Source organism: Diabrotica undecimpunctata, chromosome 2 (genome assembly GCF_040954645.1).
Source record: "Diabrotica undecimpunctata isolate CICGRU chromosome 2, icDiaUnde3, whole genome shotgun sequence".
NCBI classification, from domain to species: Eukaryota; Metazoa; Arthropoda; class Insecta; order Coleoptera; family Chrysomelidae; genus Diabrotica; species Diabrotica undecimpunctata.
The window spans coordinates 130177165-130192064 of NC_092804.1; the positions used below are offsets into that span (position 1 = coordinate 130177165).

At 33.9% G+C, this 14900-nt stretch overlaps 1 protein-coding gene across 2 annotated transcripts in view; it reads right to left on the reverse strand.

Annotated features, from left to right (window-relative positions):
* Nucleotides 1-788: 788 nt before the first annotated feature.
* LOC140434873 (pancreatic triacylglycerol lipase-like) overlaps nucleotides 789-14900 on the reverse strand; it is a 32078-nt gene continuing 17966 nt past the window's right edge. For both annotated transcript variants that reach the window (XM_072523464.1, XM_072523465.1), the window contains exons 6-9: nucleotides 10512-10624; nucleotides 7603-7765; nucleotides 5921-6251; nucleotides 789-990 (exon numbers count right to left, since the gene is read on the reverse strand). In XM_072523464.1, coding sequence (XP_072379565.1) covers nucleotides 915-990; nucleotides 5921-6251; nucleotides 7603-7765; nucleotides 10512-10624 — 683 coding nt within the window. In that variant the 3' untranslated portion in view covers nucleotides 789-914. The remainder of the gene's footprint in view (nucleotides 991-5920; nucleotides 6252-7602; nucleotides 7766-10511; nucleotides 10625-14900) is intronic.

The following is a 14900-nucleotide window of genomic DNA, read 5'->3' on the forward strand; positions in this document are numbered from 1 at the left end:
AGGCTTCGACTCCATATAAAAGGGTAGAAAATACATAGCATCTCAAGACTCGTGTTTTTATATCAATGTTCAGGTGCATATAACATAAAATTTTCCTGAGGCGATTGAAGACAGCTCTCGCCTTTTCTATACGATCTTATTTTCTGTGAGTGGTCCCATTCCTTATTTAGGCTGCATCCAAAATATGTAATTTTGTCGACTATTTTCAAGGGTTCATTATTAGCTGTGAATTGGTGCTGTATTACGTCGCTTTTACTTACTACAAGAATTTTGGTCTTCTTACAGTTTAATTTCATGCCGTATCTGTCACAGGCTTCCACTACACGGTCTATTAATGTTTGCAGATCCTCCGCATTATCAGCAATCAAAACCGTATCGTCCGCATATCTTAAATTGTTTATGTTATCACCATTGATTTTTATACCTTCTCTTAAACCATCAATAGCTTCCTTGAACAGCATTTCCGAGTAAGTATTGAACAACGTCAGTGACAAAATGCAGCTCTGACATACTCCCCGTTTTATCGTGAATTCTTGTAAGGTTTCGTTGTCTACTCGTACAGTTGCCCTTTGTTGTAAGTATAAATTTTTAATTAGGCGTAAATCTTTGTCATCAATACTAGATTCTTTCATATCTGAAATAATTTTTGATGTTGTACCTTGTCAAATGCTTTCTCAAAGTCTATAAAGTATGGGTAGACTTCGCAATTTACGTCTCGAGCTCTTTATTTCAATTATATCACTCAACATTTATGGTTCTATGAGTAATTCTATAAAGAAAACAACGGCTAAAAAACTATAGTTCTATTTTGCATTGATAGTGCATGCTTACAATTAAAAATAAATAATGAAAACGACAAATGAATGAAGTAACAAATGTAAATGGTCAGTATGAATGATAAATCAATCGTTTGCTTAACAATAGGACGGTATCATCAGTTGTGGTATACCATTTGCAAGTGGCATATAATTCTTTGGACAAACCGTGATGCTGAAAAAAATAAAATATTTAGCAATTTGTCTCTATAGTTAAAAATTTTTTAGTATGTATACATTAAATATTTATAAAAATTAGAACATGATAAAAAAGAATAAAAGAAATGAAATTAGGTAAAAAAAGAAGTTAAGTCTATTCGTTGAATTCATATGGGTTTAAGATATAAGCAATAATTCACCGTCTGTACAAATTATTGTGTATAGGTTGGTATATTTCAGTGGAGAAGGACCGTAAAAAGCTAGCCGTTAGTCTAAAATTAATATTTTAATTCAATCTCTTGCTGAAAATCCGAATAGTCCCTAAAGCTAGATTTATAGTTTGACGGACTGTAGACGTAGACGCACTGCAGACGTAACAAACGGACTGTAAATATTATTTCAATTTATAAATCGACGGAGTGGAATTTTTTCGCTTGAGTAGAAACAGTGGCTAGAGTTGGTGACCATGATACTATAATATCCTTTTATTATTTATTATTATTACCTATTTTATAAATTCTTAACGTTCATTGTAAAGCTGGATTTATAGTTTGACGGACTGTAGACGTAGACGCACTGCAGACGTAACAAACGGACTGTAAAGATTATTTCAATTTATAAATCGACGGAGTGGAATTTTTTCGCATGAGTAGAAACAGTGGCTAGAGTGGCTGACCATGATACTATAATATCCTTTTATTATTTATTATTATTATTTTATAAATTATTAACGTTCATTGTAACAAATAATCAACAAAATCAAAATTTGATTATATTGATAAACAACTTTACAAAATGGTGGACGTGCCAGACAGTTCACTTTGGTTGACAGCACAAAATTCTTCCTTTTGATTGGCCAGACGCAAGTAACGCACTGTAAAAGATGAAAGTTGGCGAACTCTTCCGTTGCAGTGCGTTTCACTTACGTTCCGTCATGCGTTTGCGTTCATTTATAAATAAGAGTACACAAAATTCTATGTTGATCTTTTTCCAGTGCGTCTACGTTTACAGTCCGTCAAACTATAAATCCAGCTTAACAAATAATCATCAAAATCAAAATTCGAATATGTTGATAAACAACTTTACAAAATGGTAGGCGGGCCAGACAGTTCACTTTGGTTGACAGCACAAAATTTGAAAATTTTTCCTTTTGATTGGCCAGACGCAAGTAACGCACTGTAAAAGACGAAAGTTGGCCAACTCTTCCGTTGCAGTGCGTTTCACTTACGTTCCGTCATGCGTTTACGTTCATTTATAAATAAGAGTACACAAAATTCTATGTTGATCTTTTTCCAGTGCGTCTACGTTTACAGTGCGTCAAACTATAAATCCAGCTTTAAGCCTTTAAGCTAAATAACTGATGTGTATTTAATTGTAAGTTTCTGTGTTGCTTGCAGGTAACCAGAAAATGGAAGCAAGCTCTTTTCTCATCTCTGTATTAGATATTTAATAATAAAGTTATCAAAGTACAATTTAGTATTTGTATCACGGGCTCAAACTTAACAATAACAAAAGAGAGTCCATTCAAAACTTGTAAGAAATATTTCCGGATCAAGAACAATGTTTTGTTGCTGCCAGCCCTCCGAATATTACAAACATTGTTTTATATAAAGTCACAAACAATTTAAGTAATATGTTAAAGCGATCGTAATGCAGCCTATAGTCAATATTGGTTATACAAGGGAAAGTGTAAGAAAAAAGAGGACCGGGAAGACGACGCAGGTTCTGGCTGAAAAATTAAAACAGTGGAGTAGAAAAACAACAATACAACTTTTCAGAACTGCTGCAGATAGAGTAAAATTGGCCGTGATGATCACCAATGCCCTTAAAGGATGAAGCACACGAAGAAGAAGACATAATATGAAAACAAGTTGGATTAGTTGGATTCCGCGACGCTTACGTCCTGGCTGGCTAATCTTAGGAAGTGGACTGGTCCTACGTCAACAGATCTATTTTGAGCTGCTGTGAATAAAATAAGATGGGTCAATGTGGTCGCCAACATCTCTAGAAGATAGGCATATTTAGAAGAAGATGCTTTACGTAAACGGGAGGCTCTTTTCCCTATACAAGTTCTGATTCAGAGATGCAAATATGTCAACTGCGTCGTAATTTTGCCAAATGTAGAAACGTCTTTGATATAGTAACATATGATTATCTCATAATAATCCTGAAAAAAGTAGGCTCAGAAGGAAGAGACCTAAGAATCATCTATATCTACATAAAAAACTGTAAATATTAAAGTAGATGATCGGCTGACAGAGACAATCTCGATATATAGAGGAATTAGACAAGGTTGCATGCTCTCCCTGATTTATTTAACATATGTTCTGAACTGAAAAATCTTTAGACAAGCGCTGGAAAATAAGACAAAAGCAGATTAGTCAACGAAGTGTTGCAAACAATAATCTCATGCCTATCAAATATCATAAAGAGTATATAATGCTGATACGAAATACTAAATGCAGAGCTTCTGGTTAACTAACAACCAACTGACGGGATAGATAGCTGCACATATCTTGGTACTAACATAAACGGCCAATGAGACTACTCCGTCGAAATATAAAAGAGCATCGGGAAGGCAAAATCAGCATTGATGAAAATAAAATTCATTTCAGGAGTTATGGTTTTAGAACCAAAGTTTCCACCTTGAGACTTTCCTAAGAGTTTTCTACCTTAAGGGTACGGATTACAAGCTTGGATGCTTTCTGAAGCTTTTTTAAAAAATCTCGAAGCCTTCCATGTGTAGTGCTATAGGCGAATTTTAATATTTTTAATTTATGCGTGGACCGCGTGACTAATATTGGGATTTTACGTAGAATAAGGACGGAATGCGGAATCAAAGAGCGCGAATTGGAATATCTAGGCCATACCATGAGAAATGAGGAAATGAGCAGAGTTATGACTTGTTGCAACTCGTTCTTCAGAGAAAAGTATATGGAAAAAGAGAACCAAAGAGAAGAAGAATATTTGGCTTTAAAACCAGCGGAAATGGTTCAACACGTTTACAGCCGGACTATTCCGAACAGCCGCCAGCAAAGTAAGGATAACCATGTGGATCGTAAACATCCCGAACGGATAAGCAACGTAAGAAGAAAAAGAATAGAGGCAATATTGGGATTTCTATGTATAATACAAAAGAGAGGATGTCACATCATTTCAAACCTCCAGAAAAAAAAAACAGAACACGCAACAAAAGAGAAATACGACAATACATTGTAAAAAGCCGTATTCACGACGTTACTTATATGGGTTTAATTATTGAATAAGTTTTAGTAACAGAATTTCAAACGATTAATGAAATTTGCTGTTATAAATGAAAATTCTTGATGACTAACTTGTGAATACTTCATGCTTGTAGTACATATTCAAAAGCATATATAGGTCAGACAGGAAGAAGTTTTCAAACAGCTGATACTCGAACATAGAACTAGTCTTTTCAACAGAAAAGCTTATGGTTTAAGGTCACCTTTAATCTTTGTCAGAGGGAACAATGACAGCTCAGCGATACGTAGAAAAAATTCTGGAACCTCATCTAATAGCCTACCTTCAGACGCTCCAACGTCAAATTTTTGGACGGAGGCTGAAGTCAATTTTTCGCCCTGACCCCCGAGAATTATCCACAATTTAACTCGTGTGGGACATGATGAGTCGGAGACTTCTTAATTTAGAGCATCCTTCTTAAACTTTGGGAGAACTTTTTCTTCCTCCTCTTTATTATAAGTAATTTTCCTTGTTCATGGGTGAATTGATACCTCTATGGAAGGTTGTGACTCTGATAAATCACCTGATTGGTGATTTATCTCTTGCTATTTAGACCACACGGGTTTTTCCCAATCTGTTTATTTGGTTATTCCATTCTTTTTTTCTATTTAGTGTTTATTCGTTTCCAGCAGTCTTTGTATTGTAGCTATATCGGGTCTTGTTTTTGATGCATCTTATTATTGGTCCTATACTAGATTTATAAATTCTTCACTTCATCTCCATGTTATTATGTCGATTTCGCCATATAGTGGTATTAAGACGCACTTAAGGAGCACTTTGGAAAGAGTTAAAATTAAAGCATGAAACAAGATACTTCAGAAGGATATTGACCAGAAGGGAGCTCAGATGCATCCAAGAGTGTTTTGACATACGTGGCGCATCAAGACATCAATGATTGATTTACCACTGTATGTTGTTTTAATTATATTGAAATTTTGATCGTTTGTTTATTTGGATACCCTGATAATTGTACAAAATATTCAATATTAAAATATAATAATTTATAATGGGTCTTCAGATTTCCGTGTCACTTAGTATACAATCTTGTCTGTACAAAACTGAAATTTTGGTTGATTTTCATTAAAGATGTTAAATAGCAAATTCAGCAACTCATCACCCCATAATCTCTTAAAATTATCGTATGGTTGAAGACCTACTGAAACATCAATTTTAACCTTAGCTACGTTTTACGCCAGTTACTCTTTCGGATACTAGCATATAAATATGATTAAAATACCTTTGAACACACAACATGTATATTTAACCATCTTATATGATTCTCCTATATTGTTACGCTTTCTAGTGAATAATAAGTCAATGGAAGGTCACCGAACAAACGGTTGTGACAGGAACAGTTTATTATATTTAATATAAAAATGTAAGTAAATAAACAGCTAAAGTCCCCTTGTTTCACAAGTGATTTTCAAGTCAGACAAGCGTCTGTAATGTATGATAAAGACTGTAAACTTATCAATTTAAATCGAATTGTATTTACCGATCTGATCTAGACGAGACATTGCAAGACAAACCCAAACACAAAGATCAATGAAGGAACAAAGTGATTTTTTTTACCAAATTTACGTACAATAGATTCAAAGAAAATCTAAGAGAAATTTAAAATCAAGCACTGAAGAATACATGTCATAAAATATCATTAACTATATTGATAAGTATGTCATATATACCTCTGAGATATTTCTAGCGCATCTACAGTAATCTTATTTAAATATATCTTCGGTGTTGTCAAAATCCTCCAAGTTAAGGGGTTGAACAAACTACTGTTATACTTCCATTCTATTTCGATTGCTTTCATATGCGGAACTGAATCAGTAGCTACAACACCAGTGTATAAACCTCCTGGTTCATGGAAACCGCTAATGAAGCCAATGGGTTCGGTTTTGTGACCCCTTCCGTCACTTGTACTATGCATAGTGAATATAAGTTGGCCGATTTCTCCACCGTGTGTACGGCTGTAGTTAGAATTGGACACTTGGACGGTTACTCGGTAGTGATGCCCTAAAAACATTTGAGTATTAATTTATCGAAAAAGTCTATAAAATTATTGTAAACATTATGTTGTTTGATATTAATTGTAATTTTCCCATGACATTTATTATGTATTTCCAGCTTTCAATCTTTTTAGGTTTACCTGTATGCCATGTTTCTACATCATCACACTTGATGATTTTATTTTTTTTACGAAGAAACTCGAGATATGACCATTAATGCATAGGAAATTGGTTAGACATACGTAAACTTGCCCAATATAGTGAAGAGATGCGAATTCTGGGTGCGTAGTGGCATAGTTCTAAAAAGTTTTGGTTACTTTTGTGCTGTTTTGTATCGTTCTGATATAAATATGGTGATTTATGCAATGACAGGTATTTGGGTAGAATAAAATAAGAAATAATTATTATTCTTAATCCAATCAAATTTTAAGGTGTAAATCTCTAAAAAACTATAAAAATAATTGCTGGTAAAGAATTGCCGTAAAATTAATGCTGGATAAAAAGTGTTTTTTTCTCCGTTAAAACAAACGAGGTCATCAAAAATGGATGCATTTGATAAAAGTTTACTCCATAGCACTATCATTAACTTTCACATAAGGGAGAAAATATCACAGTTGATTGCTTACATAAAAAACTTACTGAATACTGTGATGGTTATTTGGAAAGTTATAATGAGGCATACCGCCACTTATCGCCGGCTGTCCCTCTCTCTGCCTGCACTCGGACTAGAGGCCAACCACTACCATCGATGCTCGCTGGAGATGGAACACCGGCAACGATTTAAAATGACTTCCACCGCAACAGAGAATCGAGTTAGAACCGGAGAACTGATTTGTTAAGAACTCCAATCGGGAGTATTTATCTAAGACCAAACCGTCCTACCCGTCGCGTCGGTCGACGACCAACTATGGATTGGTCTCTTTCAGTATCGAGTAGTCTTTGATTGGGCCGCCTCTAACCTGGACTAAGTATTGATCAGTACTCAATGTTTGGGTACTGACCAATACATCGAGGTTTTATTACTTTACTTAACCTTCCTAGTATCGTCCCAGTGCACATACATAAAACTATATAAAAATGCTTGTAAATCAATTTCTTCATAAGTATCAAAATAAAAAAAAATCTGTATGTATTGTCGTCAAGTAATTAAGTAAGCATTATTTTTTTCAATTTTAATTTGAAAGTAAATCATATTTTCTTTTGAATATAATTTGCAATTTATCTCAATAAAATATTAACAATTAAGAAGTACCCTATTTATCCAATGAAAATAATTGAACTATACTCCCCAGTATATTTAATAGAAAAGAAAAATAATTTCATGCTACAAAACTCAACAATAGAAATATTTCACTTACTACAAAAAGGACCATTTTCCCCCGTAATTAAATATTGAATCCTACTAGTATGCTTCCATCTATCAGCGAGGTGTAGTTGGTAATGTTTCCGCCCATGAAAACCAAACGGAATGCAGTTTTCTCTATTGGGACCACATCCAAAACATTTTCCACTTGTAAAATCCTTGGAAAATAATTTAAATAGTAAATAAAAATTATGCAATAACATATATCTATAATTATGTTGTTTTAAAAAATATCAGTTTCAAAAAAGAAATCTAGGTAGGGGATCCCGGGGCAGGATGGGATACTAATTTGATTCATTTTAAAAATAATAAAGGGTCAGTACATTTCTTCTATCTAATAAAACAGCACACAATGTCAATCATTGCTCGGTTCTATCTCGGATTCGAGATACAACTGGCTGTCGTTACAAAACTAGTGAAATTCGCAAAAAAATCATATAAGTTTGTAATTATTAAGTTTCAGTAAAAAAAGTTGAACAATTCCGTAATTTTAAATATATAGTTTTGTAGCAAAGGTAAAACTGATTCACACAGTATGCATAAAAGGATAACCTCATCATTATAACCGTCCACTCCTGTAAAGTAATTATGAATTACCAATATACCGAACAAACAACCTAATTCTTAATAGTTTTTGAGTAAAATTCATTATAATATAAACTTTCACAGTCAGAATACTCATCAGAATCGCTCCGTTAGTTTTTGCTTGTTTCTTTGCTCCTTGATTTTTCTATTCTTCTTCAGACATTTTTTTTAGTTTTTGCAATCGTATTTTCATTTTCCCTCTTGAAAAGTTTCATCTTTTTCTTTTTTTCATGTCAGTCCTTTTTTCTTCTTTCTGTTTTATACTAGTTTCCAACTAAGTACTGATTGTTCGGCAAATCTGTTAAGACAGCAGTCTTACACGTCGTCTGAGTTTTGAAAGAAGCATTATAATTTTAGATGGCATGATGGATGCAGAATTAGTTTTGTCAATTGACATTTTATATCAAATTGAAGCTAATTTTTTTCTTAATATGATGATACGATAAAGTTACACGAGAAAAAATGTCTGCAAATTAGGGTGCCAACTGTTAAAAACGCAAGGTATAAAAGATAAAGTAAAATAGAGTTAGAGCGCAACGACACTGGTTTGGCAAGTGATAATATGTATATTAATAAATATATATCGACGCATGCATTAAAAACTGACACAACTTACATTTCAAACCAGTAGCGTTGCGTGCTAGCTGTCTTTTGCTTTATCTTGATACCGTGCGTTTTAAACAGCTGGCAACCCTAATTTTCTACCATTTTTTCTCAGGCAAACTTATATTATCATATAAAGAAAAAAAATTAGCTTTAATTTGATATAAAAAAATATGCATATACGTCATGAGCAGCGTATTTTATTTAAAAAATAAATGAACGAAATAAAATTGTTGTTCAAAAATTAATTACCATTACCATAACAATTAGTATCACATAAAAGAAAATTAAACAATACGAAGCGGGCGTTGGGGAAATACAATGTGACTAGACAAGTGTATATAGTCTATTAAATATATCGAATTTTAAATTACAAATATTAGAATAAATAATTCAATATAAAAGTACCATGTTAGTGGAACTTGTTTAAAAACAAGAGGTAATATGAAATTATTATAGATGGGTAATCCAAATAAACTATACATAGTTAGAGATCAAAGAAAAAACTTAGAGAAATAGAAATCTGATAAAATATAGAGTACTATTTAAAAAATAAACTGCGGAAGTTATAAACACAAACCTAGACTCAGATCATTGCCTATTGAGGACTAGAATTTCAAATGTCAGCAAAGAAAATAAAATGGATAGAAAGAAATAGAATGTGCAAAAGCTAAGAGATGCAATAATTTCAGAATGGAAAATATCACCAAGAGGCTAAGGAATCAAAATATAAATGAGGAAGGGCAGAAAGATAAACACTCCTACTAGACCATAATAATATATGGAAGCAGTAGCAAAAGATTAAATAGAAACAGAAACTTGAGCCTAAGTAAAATCATTGGTTTGACGATGAATGAAAAAATGCAACACAATATGCTAACTGGACGAACAAGAACAGCTGTCGGAAATTACCAGACAAAGAGTAGAGAAGAAAAAAAGATACACAACAGAAAAAACGAAATCACTTAAATAAGGAACTTAAATACATAGAAAACCTTAACAGAGGGAAGGAATTCAGAGCATTCTATAAAAAAGTTAACATCAACAGAAAAGAATTCAAAGGCTGCACTATGACCAGATGTCATATAGAGGAATAATGGTATGAGATTAGATAGGAAAGTAAGCATATAGAAATTATGTATAAGGCCAATAATGACATACGCAATAGAAATGGGACCTTATACAGTATAATAAACGAATAATTAGAACGTTAGAAATAGGAACACTGGAAAAACACTAACAGATAAAAAATCAAATAACGTAGGAAATATCTTTAACATCCAGAATATTTTACAAGGGGAAGATATTAATGATGGCAGTGGAATCAGCATATTACATAAATACATATTGAGAGACTAGCAAAACTAGAAAGAGATTTAAAACCAACAAGAGATATATCTGACAGTCAACGTTACAACTACGACTACACGCTTGAAATATAACAACAACAGGCACAAGGTCTAATAAAATAAGAAGCAGCGATTCCTATTTTGTCATATTTCATGTTTCAATCTGTTATAGAAAACAAAGTGAGATGTGAGAATGAAAAAAAAAATGAAAAAAAAGAAGTGAGCCCAGCGTATTTCTTTCGCGTAACTTTATAATTACATATGCCATTAATTAAAACAGCTTTCAAATAAAACAGCAAGAACAATTTTAAGCTTCTAGTAATTATTTCCAACTAAAAATAAAAAATTACAGTTTTCAATCACTTACTTGAAAACTCGGGCATGAAACTGTCAAAAATTTGCATTTTGGGTTTGCTTTTATACTTTCGTAGAAAAACTCATGACTTCTTACGTGGTTACATCCCAAATATTTCTTAACCCCTAAAAATAAAATATAGTTATAATTAGTCATACAATGCACAGTTTATGTTAAAAGTGATAATAGCGAAATTGTCTATTAGATCGTACCGGAAGACTGGTATAGACCAAACATTGACAATTCAGTCTACACGTCGAATCTAACGACAATGGAGTAACGTTAAGTAATTTAACTGCATTTCTCAATATTATGATATAAAGTACATTTTGCAACATAAGAAATTGGACAAGGGGACATGGAAGTCACCTAACAGGAATAGAGTCAATTGAATTGATCAAATACCTAGCAAATAACATGCGACACTGCACATACATACTAATGTCAGAAACCTTCTCTGATTACTATCAAATAGAAATCAAACTAAAAGCAAAAATATCAAATGTTTAAAAGAAAATAAGTAGTAAAACAGAGATACGATGTGGAAAAGCTTAAAAACAAAAACAAAGTGGAAGAGTATAGAGAAAAACTTAAAATAAGAACACAAAATAACGTAGGCACAAATACCGTACTGAAAGATATGCGAAAAAGTCATAAAAGAAACAACTAATAAGGCAGTTCGGACGGTTACGTAAGACGATTAGTTGGACGAAGAATGTGCTGAAAGAACCAAGCATGTGAGACTCTAATAAAGAACAGTAATAAGACAATTACAAGAACAGTATAAAGAGCTGGCGAAAGAAGTAGAAAAAAGGTTTTAATGGGACTGAGTAATGCAATCATAAGTTAGAAGAGAGATGCAAGAACTGGGGACTGTTAACAACCGACCAGAGATGAGAAAATTCTACCACAAACTTAAAAAATTCGAAAAATGGTAATAGACTATGTATAGTAAAAAGTGAAACATAATAAATGACCAAGAAGAAATCCTGAAGAAATGGGAAGACAATTTCAAAGAACTATTAAATATTCCTCAATCCTCCTCAAGATATCAAACACCAAAAAGAAAAACAAACCGCCATAATCGCAGAGATAAGTATGCAATTAACAAACTTAAAAATGGAAATCACCAGAGCCAGACAACATTGCGTCAGAGAAAATATCAGTGTGGCTTTTATGGGCAAAAGTTTCTAAAAGACCAAATTTTCATATTAAGACAAATCTTAGACAAGTACTTAGAATTAAATATTGAAATTCATCAATTGTTTGTAGATTTTTGCACTACATAGGATAGTATAACTCGTGAATGTTATATAGAGTAGTGTGCAGTGATGAGCTTTGACTCATCTAAATAATTGGTCAAACTAGTCAAAGATAGCATACAGAACACTGACCTTAGTGCAGGATTCGTTCGTTCCTCGTACTCCCGGCGATAGTTCCCGAGGTACTTTAAAATGCCCTCTCGTTGCCGAGTCTACGCCGAACGCCTACCTGCTAAACCAGACCCTCCTCTGTCATCCAGCGATCCGGAAGCGGAATGGTCGCTGTAAGGCCGACATCACATACCCCAGACGGGCATTTCCTCCTTCCCCATAGTCTGACTCACACATTCTAACTCATACAGTCTGACCCACTTTTCTAGCTTCAACTTCCAGCATCTTTCCCTCTTACCTTTGTCATTGGTCCAGTTGTCTTTCTTTCCAGTATTTACATACCTGAGATTCCCAATAGATAGATAAAATAAGACAAAGACGAAAATTACACGCAGAATCTATCTAGCAATTTTTTGAACAATACAATGGACTTTTAAAACATCCGAAATCAAATATATTTACCAGGAAAACTAAATCCCGGGTCAGGGATCAGGAAAATTAAAACCCTGATCAGACCAGTGCTAATGCAGACTATGGTACAGAAACCTGAGTGTTGACAAATTCAGTCGGATCGTAACTTGCAATGTCTGAGAGAAAGGTCCTTTGACATAATGTATATAAATATATGGGCAGATGGGCAGAATATATCGATGAATTGTTCGATGATGAAAGAGGAGATCTGGAGCACATAGAACTTACGTCAGAAGAAATAGGTCCATATATTACAAAAGAAGAAATATTGCACGCATTAAAAACAATGAAGAGCGGGAAAAGCCCTGGACCTGATATGATTCCTATAGAAATCCTAAAAATTCTAGATGAGAAGCACATTGATGTTTTAGTGACACTTTTGAACCAAATTTATAGTTCAGGCGTATTACCCAAAGAGTGGTGGACGTCTATTTTTATTTGTCTCCCTAAAAAGAAAAACGCAAGAGAATGCAGCGATTACCGCACCATTAGCTTAATGTCTCATACGCTAAAGTTACTACTTAAAGTCATCCATAACCGAATATATCACAAACTGGACATAGACGTTAATAATACACAATTTGGTTTCCGCAAAGGCCTAGGAACACGTGAAGCTCTTTTTTCACTTAATATACTAATACAAAGATGCCTGGACGTCAATCAAGATATATACGCATGTTTTATTGACTATAATAAAGCATTCGATAAAGTACGACATGCACATTTAATGAATGTCCTGAAATCAAAGAAGATTGACTACAACGACCTCAGGATCATATTAAATTTATACTATAAACAGCGAGCAAAAGTACGTGTTAACGAACAGCTGTCAGAAGAAATTGAAATTAGATGTGGAGTAAGACAGGGATGCGTATTGTCGCCAATTCTTTTCAACGCCTACTCCGAAGAGGTCCTGAAAAAAGCTCTTGAGGGTGAAACAGCTGGAATAAAGGTAAATGGAGTTCCCATTAACAACATTAGATATGCGGACGACACTGTGATTTTAGCCGAAAACATTGAAGATCTTCAGAGACTGTTGACCAGAATAGCAGAGTATGGAAAAGAGTATGGTCTAACAATGAATGTCAAGAAGACGAAATTTATGAGAATATCGAAAACTCAAAGAAATAACGAGAGTCTTCTAATAAACGAAACCAACGTCGAACAAGTGGACAAATATGCATACCTGGGAACAATGATTAACTCCACAAATGATTACAATCAGGAGATAAAAATAAGAATAGAAAAGGCTAGAGCAAATTTCAACAAAATGAGAAGAGTTCTATGTACCAGGGATTTAAAACTGGAACTAAGAGTTAGGTTGGCGAGTTATTTTATGGAATGGAATCTTGGACCTTGAATGCTGCATCAATGAAAAAACTGGAATCATTTGAGCTGTGGGTGTACAGAAGAATTCTGAAAATATCATGGACAGAACACGTCACAAACAAAGAGGTTCTGAGAAGGATGAACAAAGAAATGGAAATTTTAAATTCAATAAAAACAAAAAAATTGGAATATCTTGGACATATTACACGTGGAGAGAAATACACCTTGCTCCAACTGATCATGCAGGGAAAGATCCAAGGAAAGAGAAGCATAGGGAGGCGTAGAATGTCATGGCTGCGCAACCTGAGAGAGTGGTACGGATGTACATCAAATGAACTTTTCAGAGCAGCCGTCTCAAAAGTTCGAATAGCTATGATGATTGCCGACCTCCGCCGCGGAGATGGCACTTGAAGAAGAAGATATAAATATATATATATATATATATATATATATATATATATATATATATATATATATGTAAAAGACTTACAGATTTCAGCAAGAACTTTGCTACGGCTTTGATGAATTAAATGCCGAATATATAAGTAAACGGCGAAAGAAGCATAATTCGTCAAACCTTTCGTGTATGAATTAGTACCAATAAATTGTTATAACGTTATTTCTGTATCCCTATGTCTTCAGACGGTCGGGTAAATACAAACTCCTACATCCAAAGCTGGCGACCGTGTCCTGCTATTTCCCACTTCGAGTGGTAGCTGCAAAAAATGTCATCAATTTTGATGCATTTAAACAAAAACGATTTACTACTATCGTTTTCTGTCTTTATGAGCTATACGAAATTTGTAAAAGATTTACAGATTTCAGCAGGACCAATGGTTGAAAAATACGGCCAAACGGGTTCCGGTTGATTGGCATATTGCCATAACGCCACAAGCATATAAACAAAACGTCCAAAATCCAATTTTTGCAAGCTATAGCTTGTAAACCACACCATTACTCTCGGTAAATGATAATCGCTCAGTAGACGTACATCGGTGAAGCTATTTGTTAAGCTGTGCAAGAAAGAACTGTCGAAAATTCAAAATCGCCGGTCGCTTCAAGCGTTGTTTCTGAGAAAACGGTTCATTCTACACAAAAAGTGCTAATAAACATATTTGTTACATAATATCAACTACATTGTTTATCTAAAATATTTTGTTTTTCGGCGTACAGACTCTTGGTAAATCGAAGTTGTTCGTGTTCCCCCCTACGAAGGGGCATTTTAAGG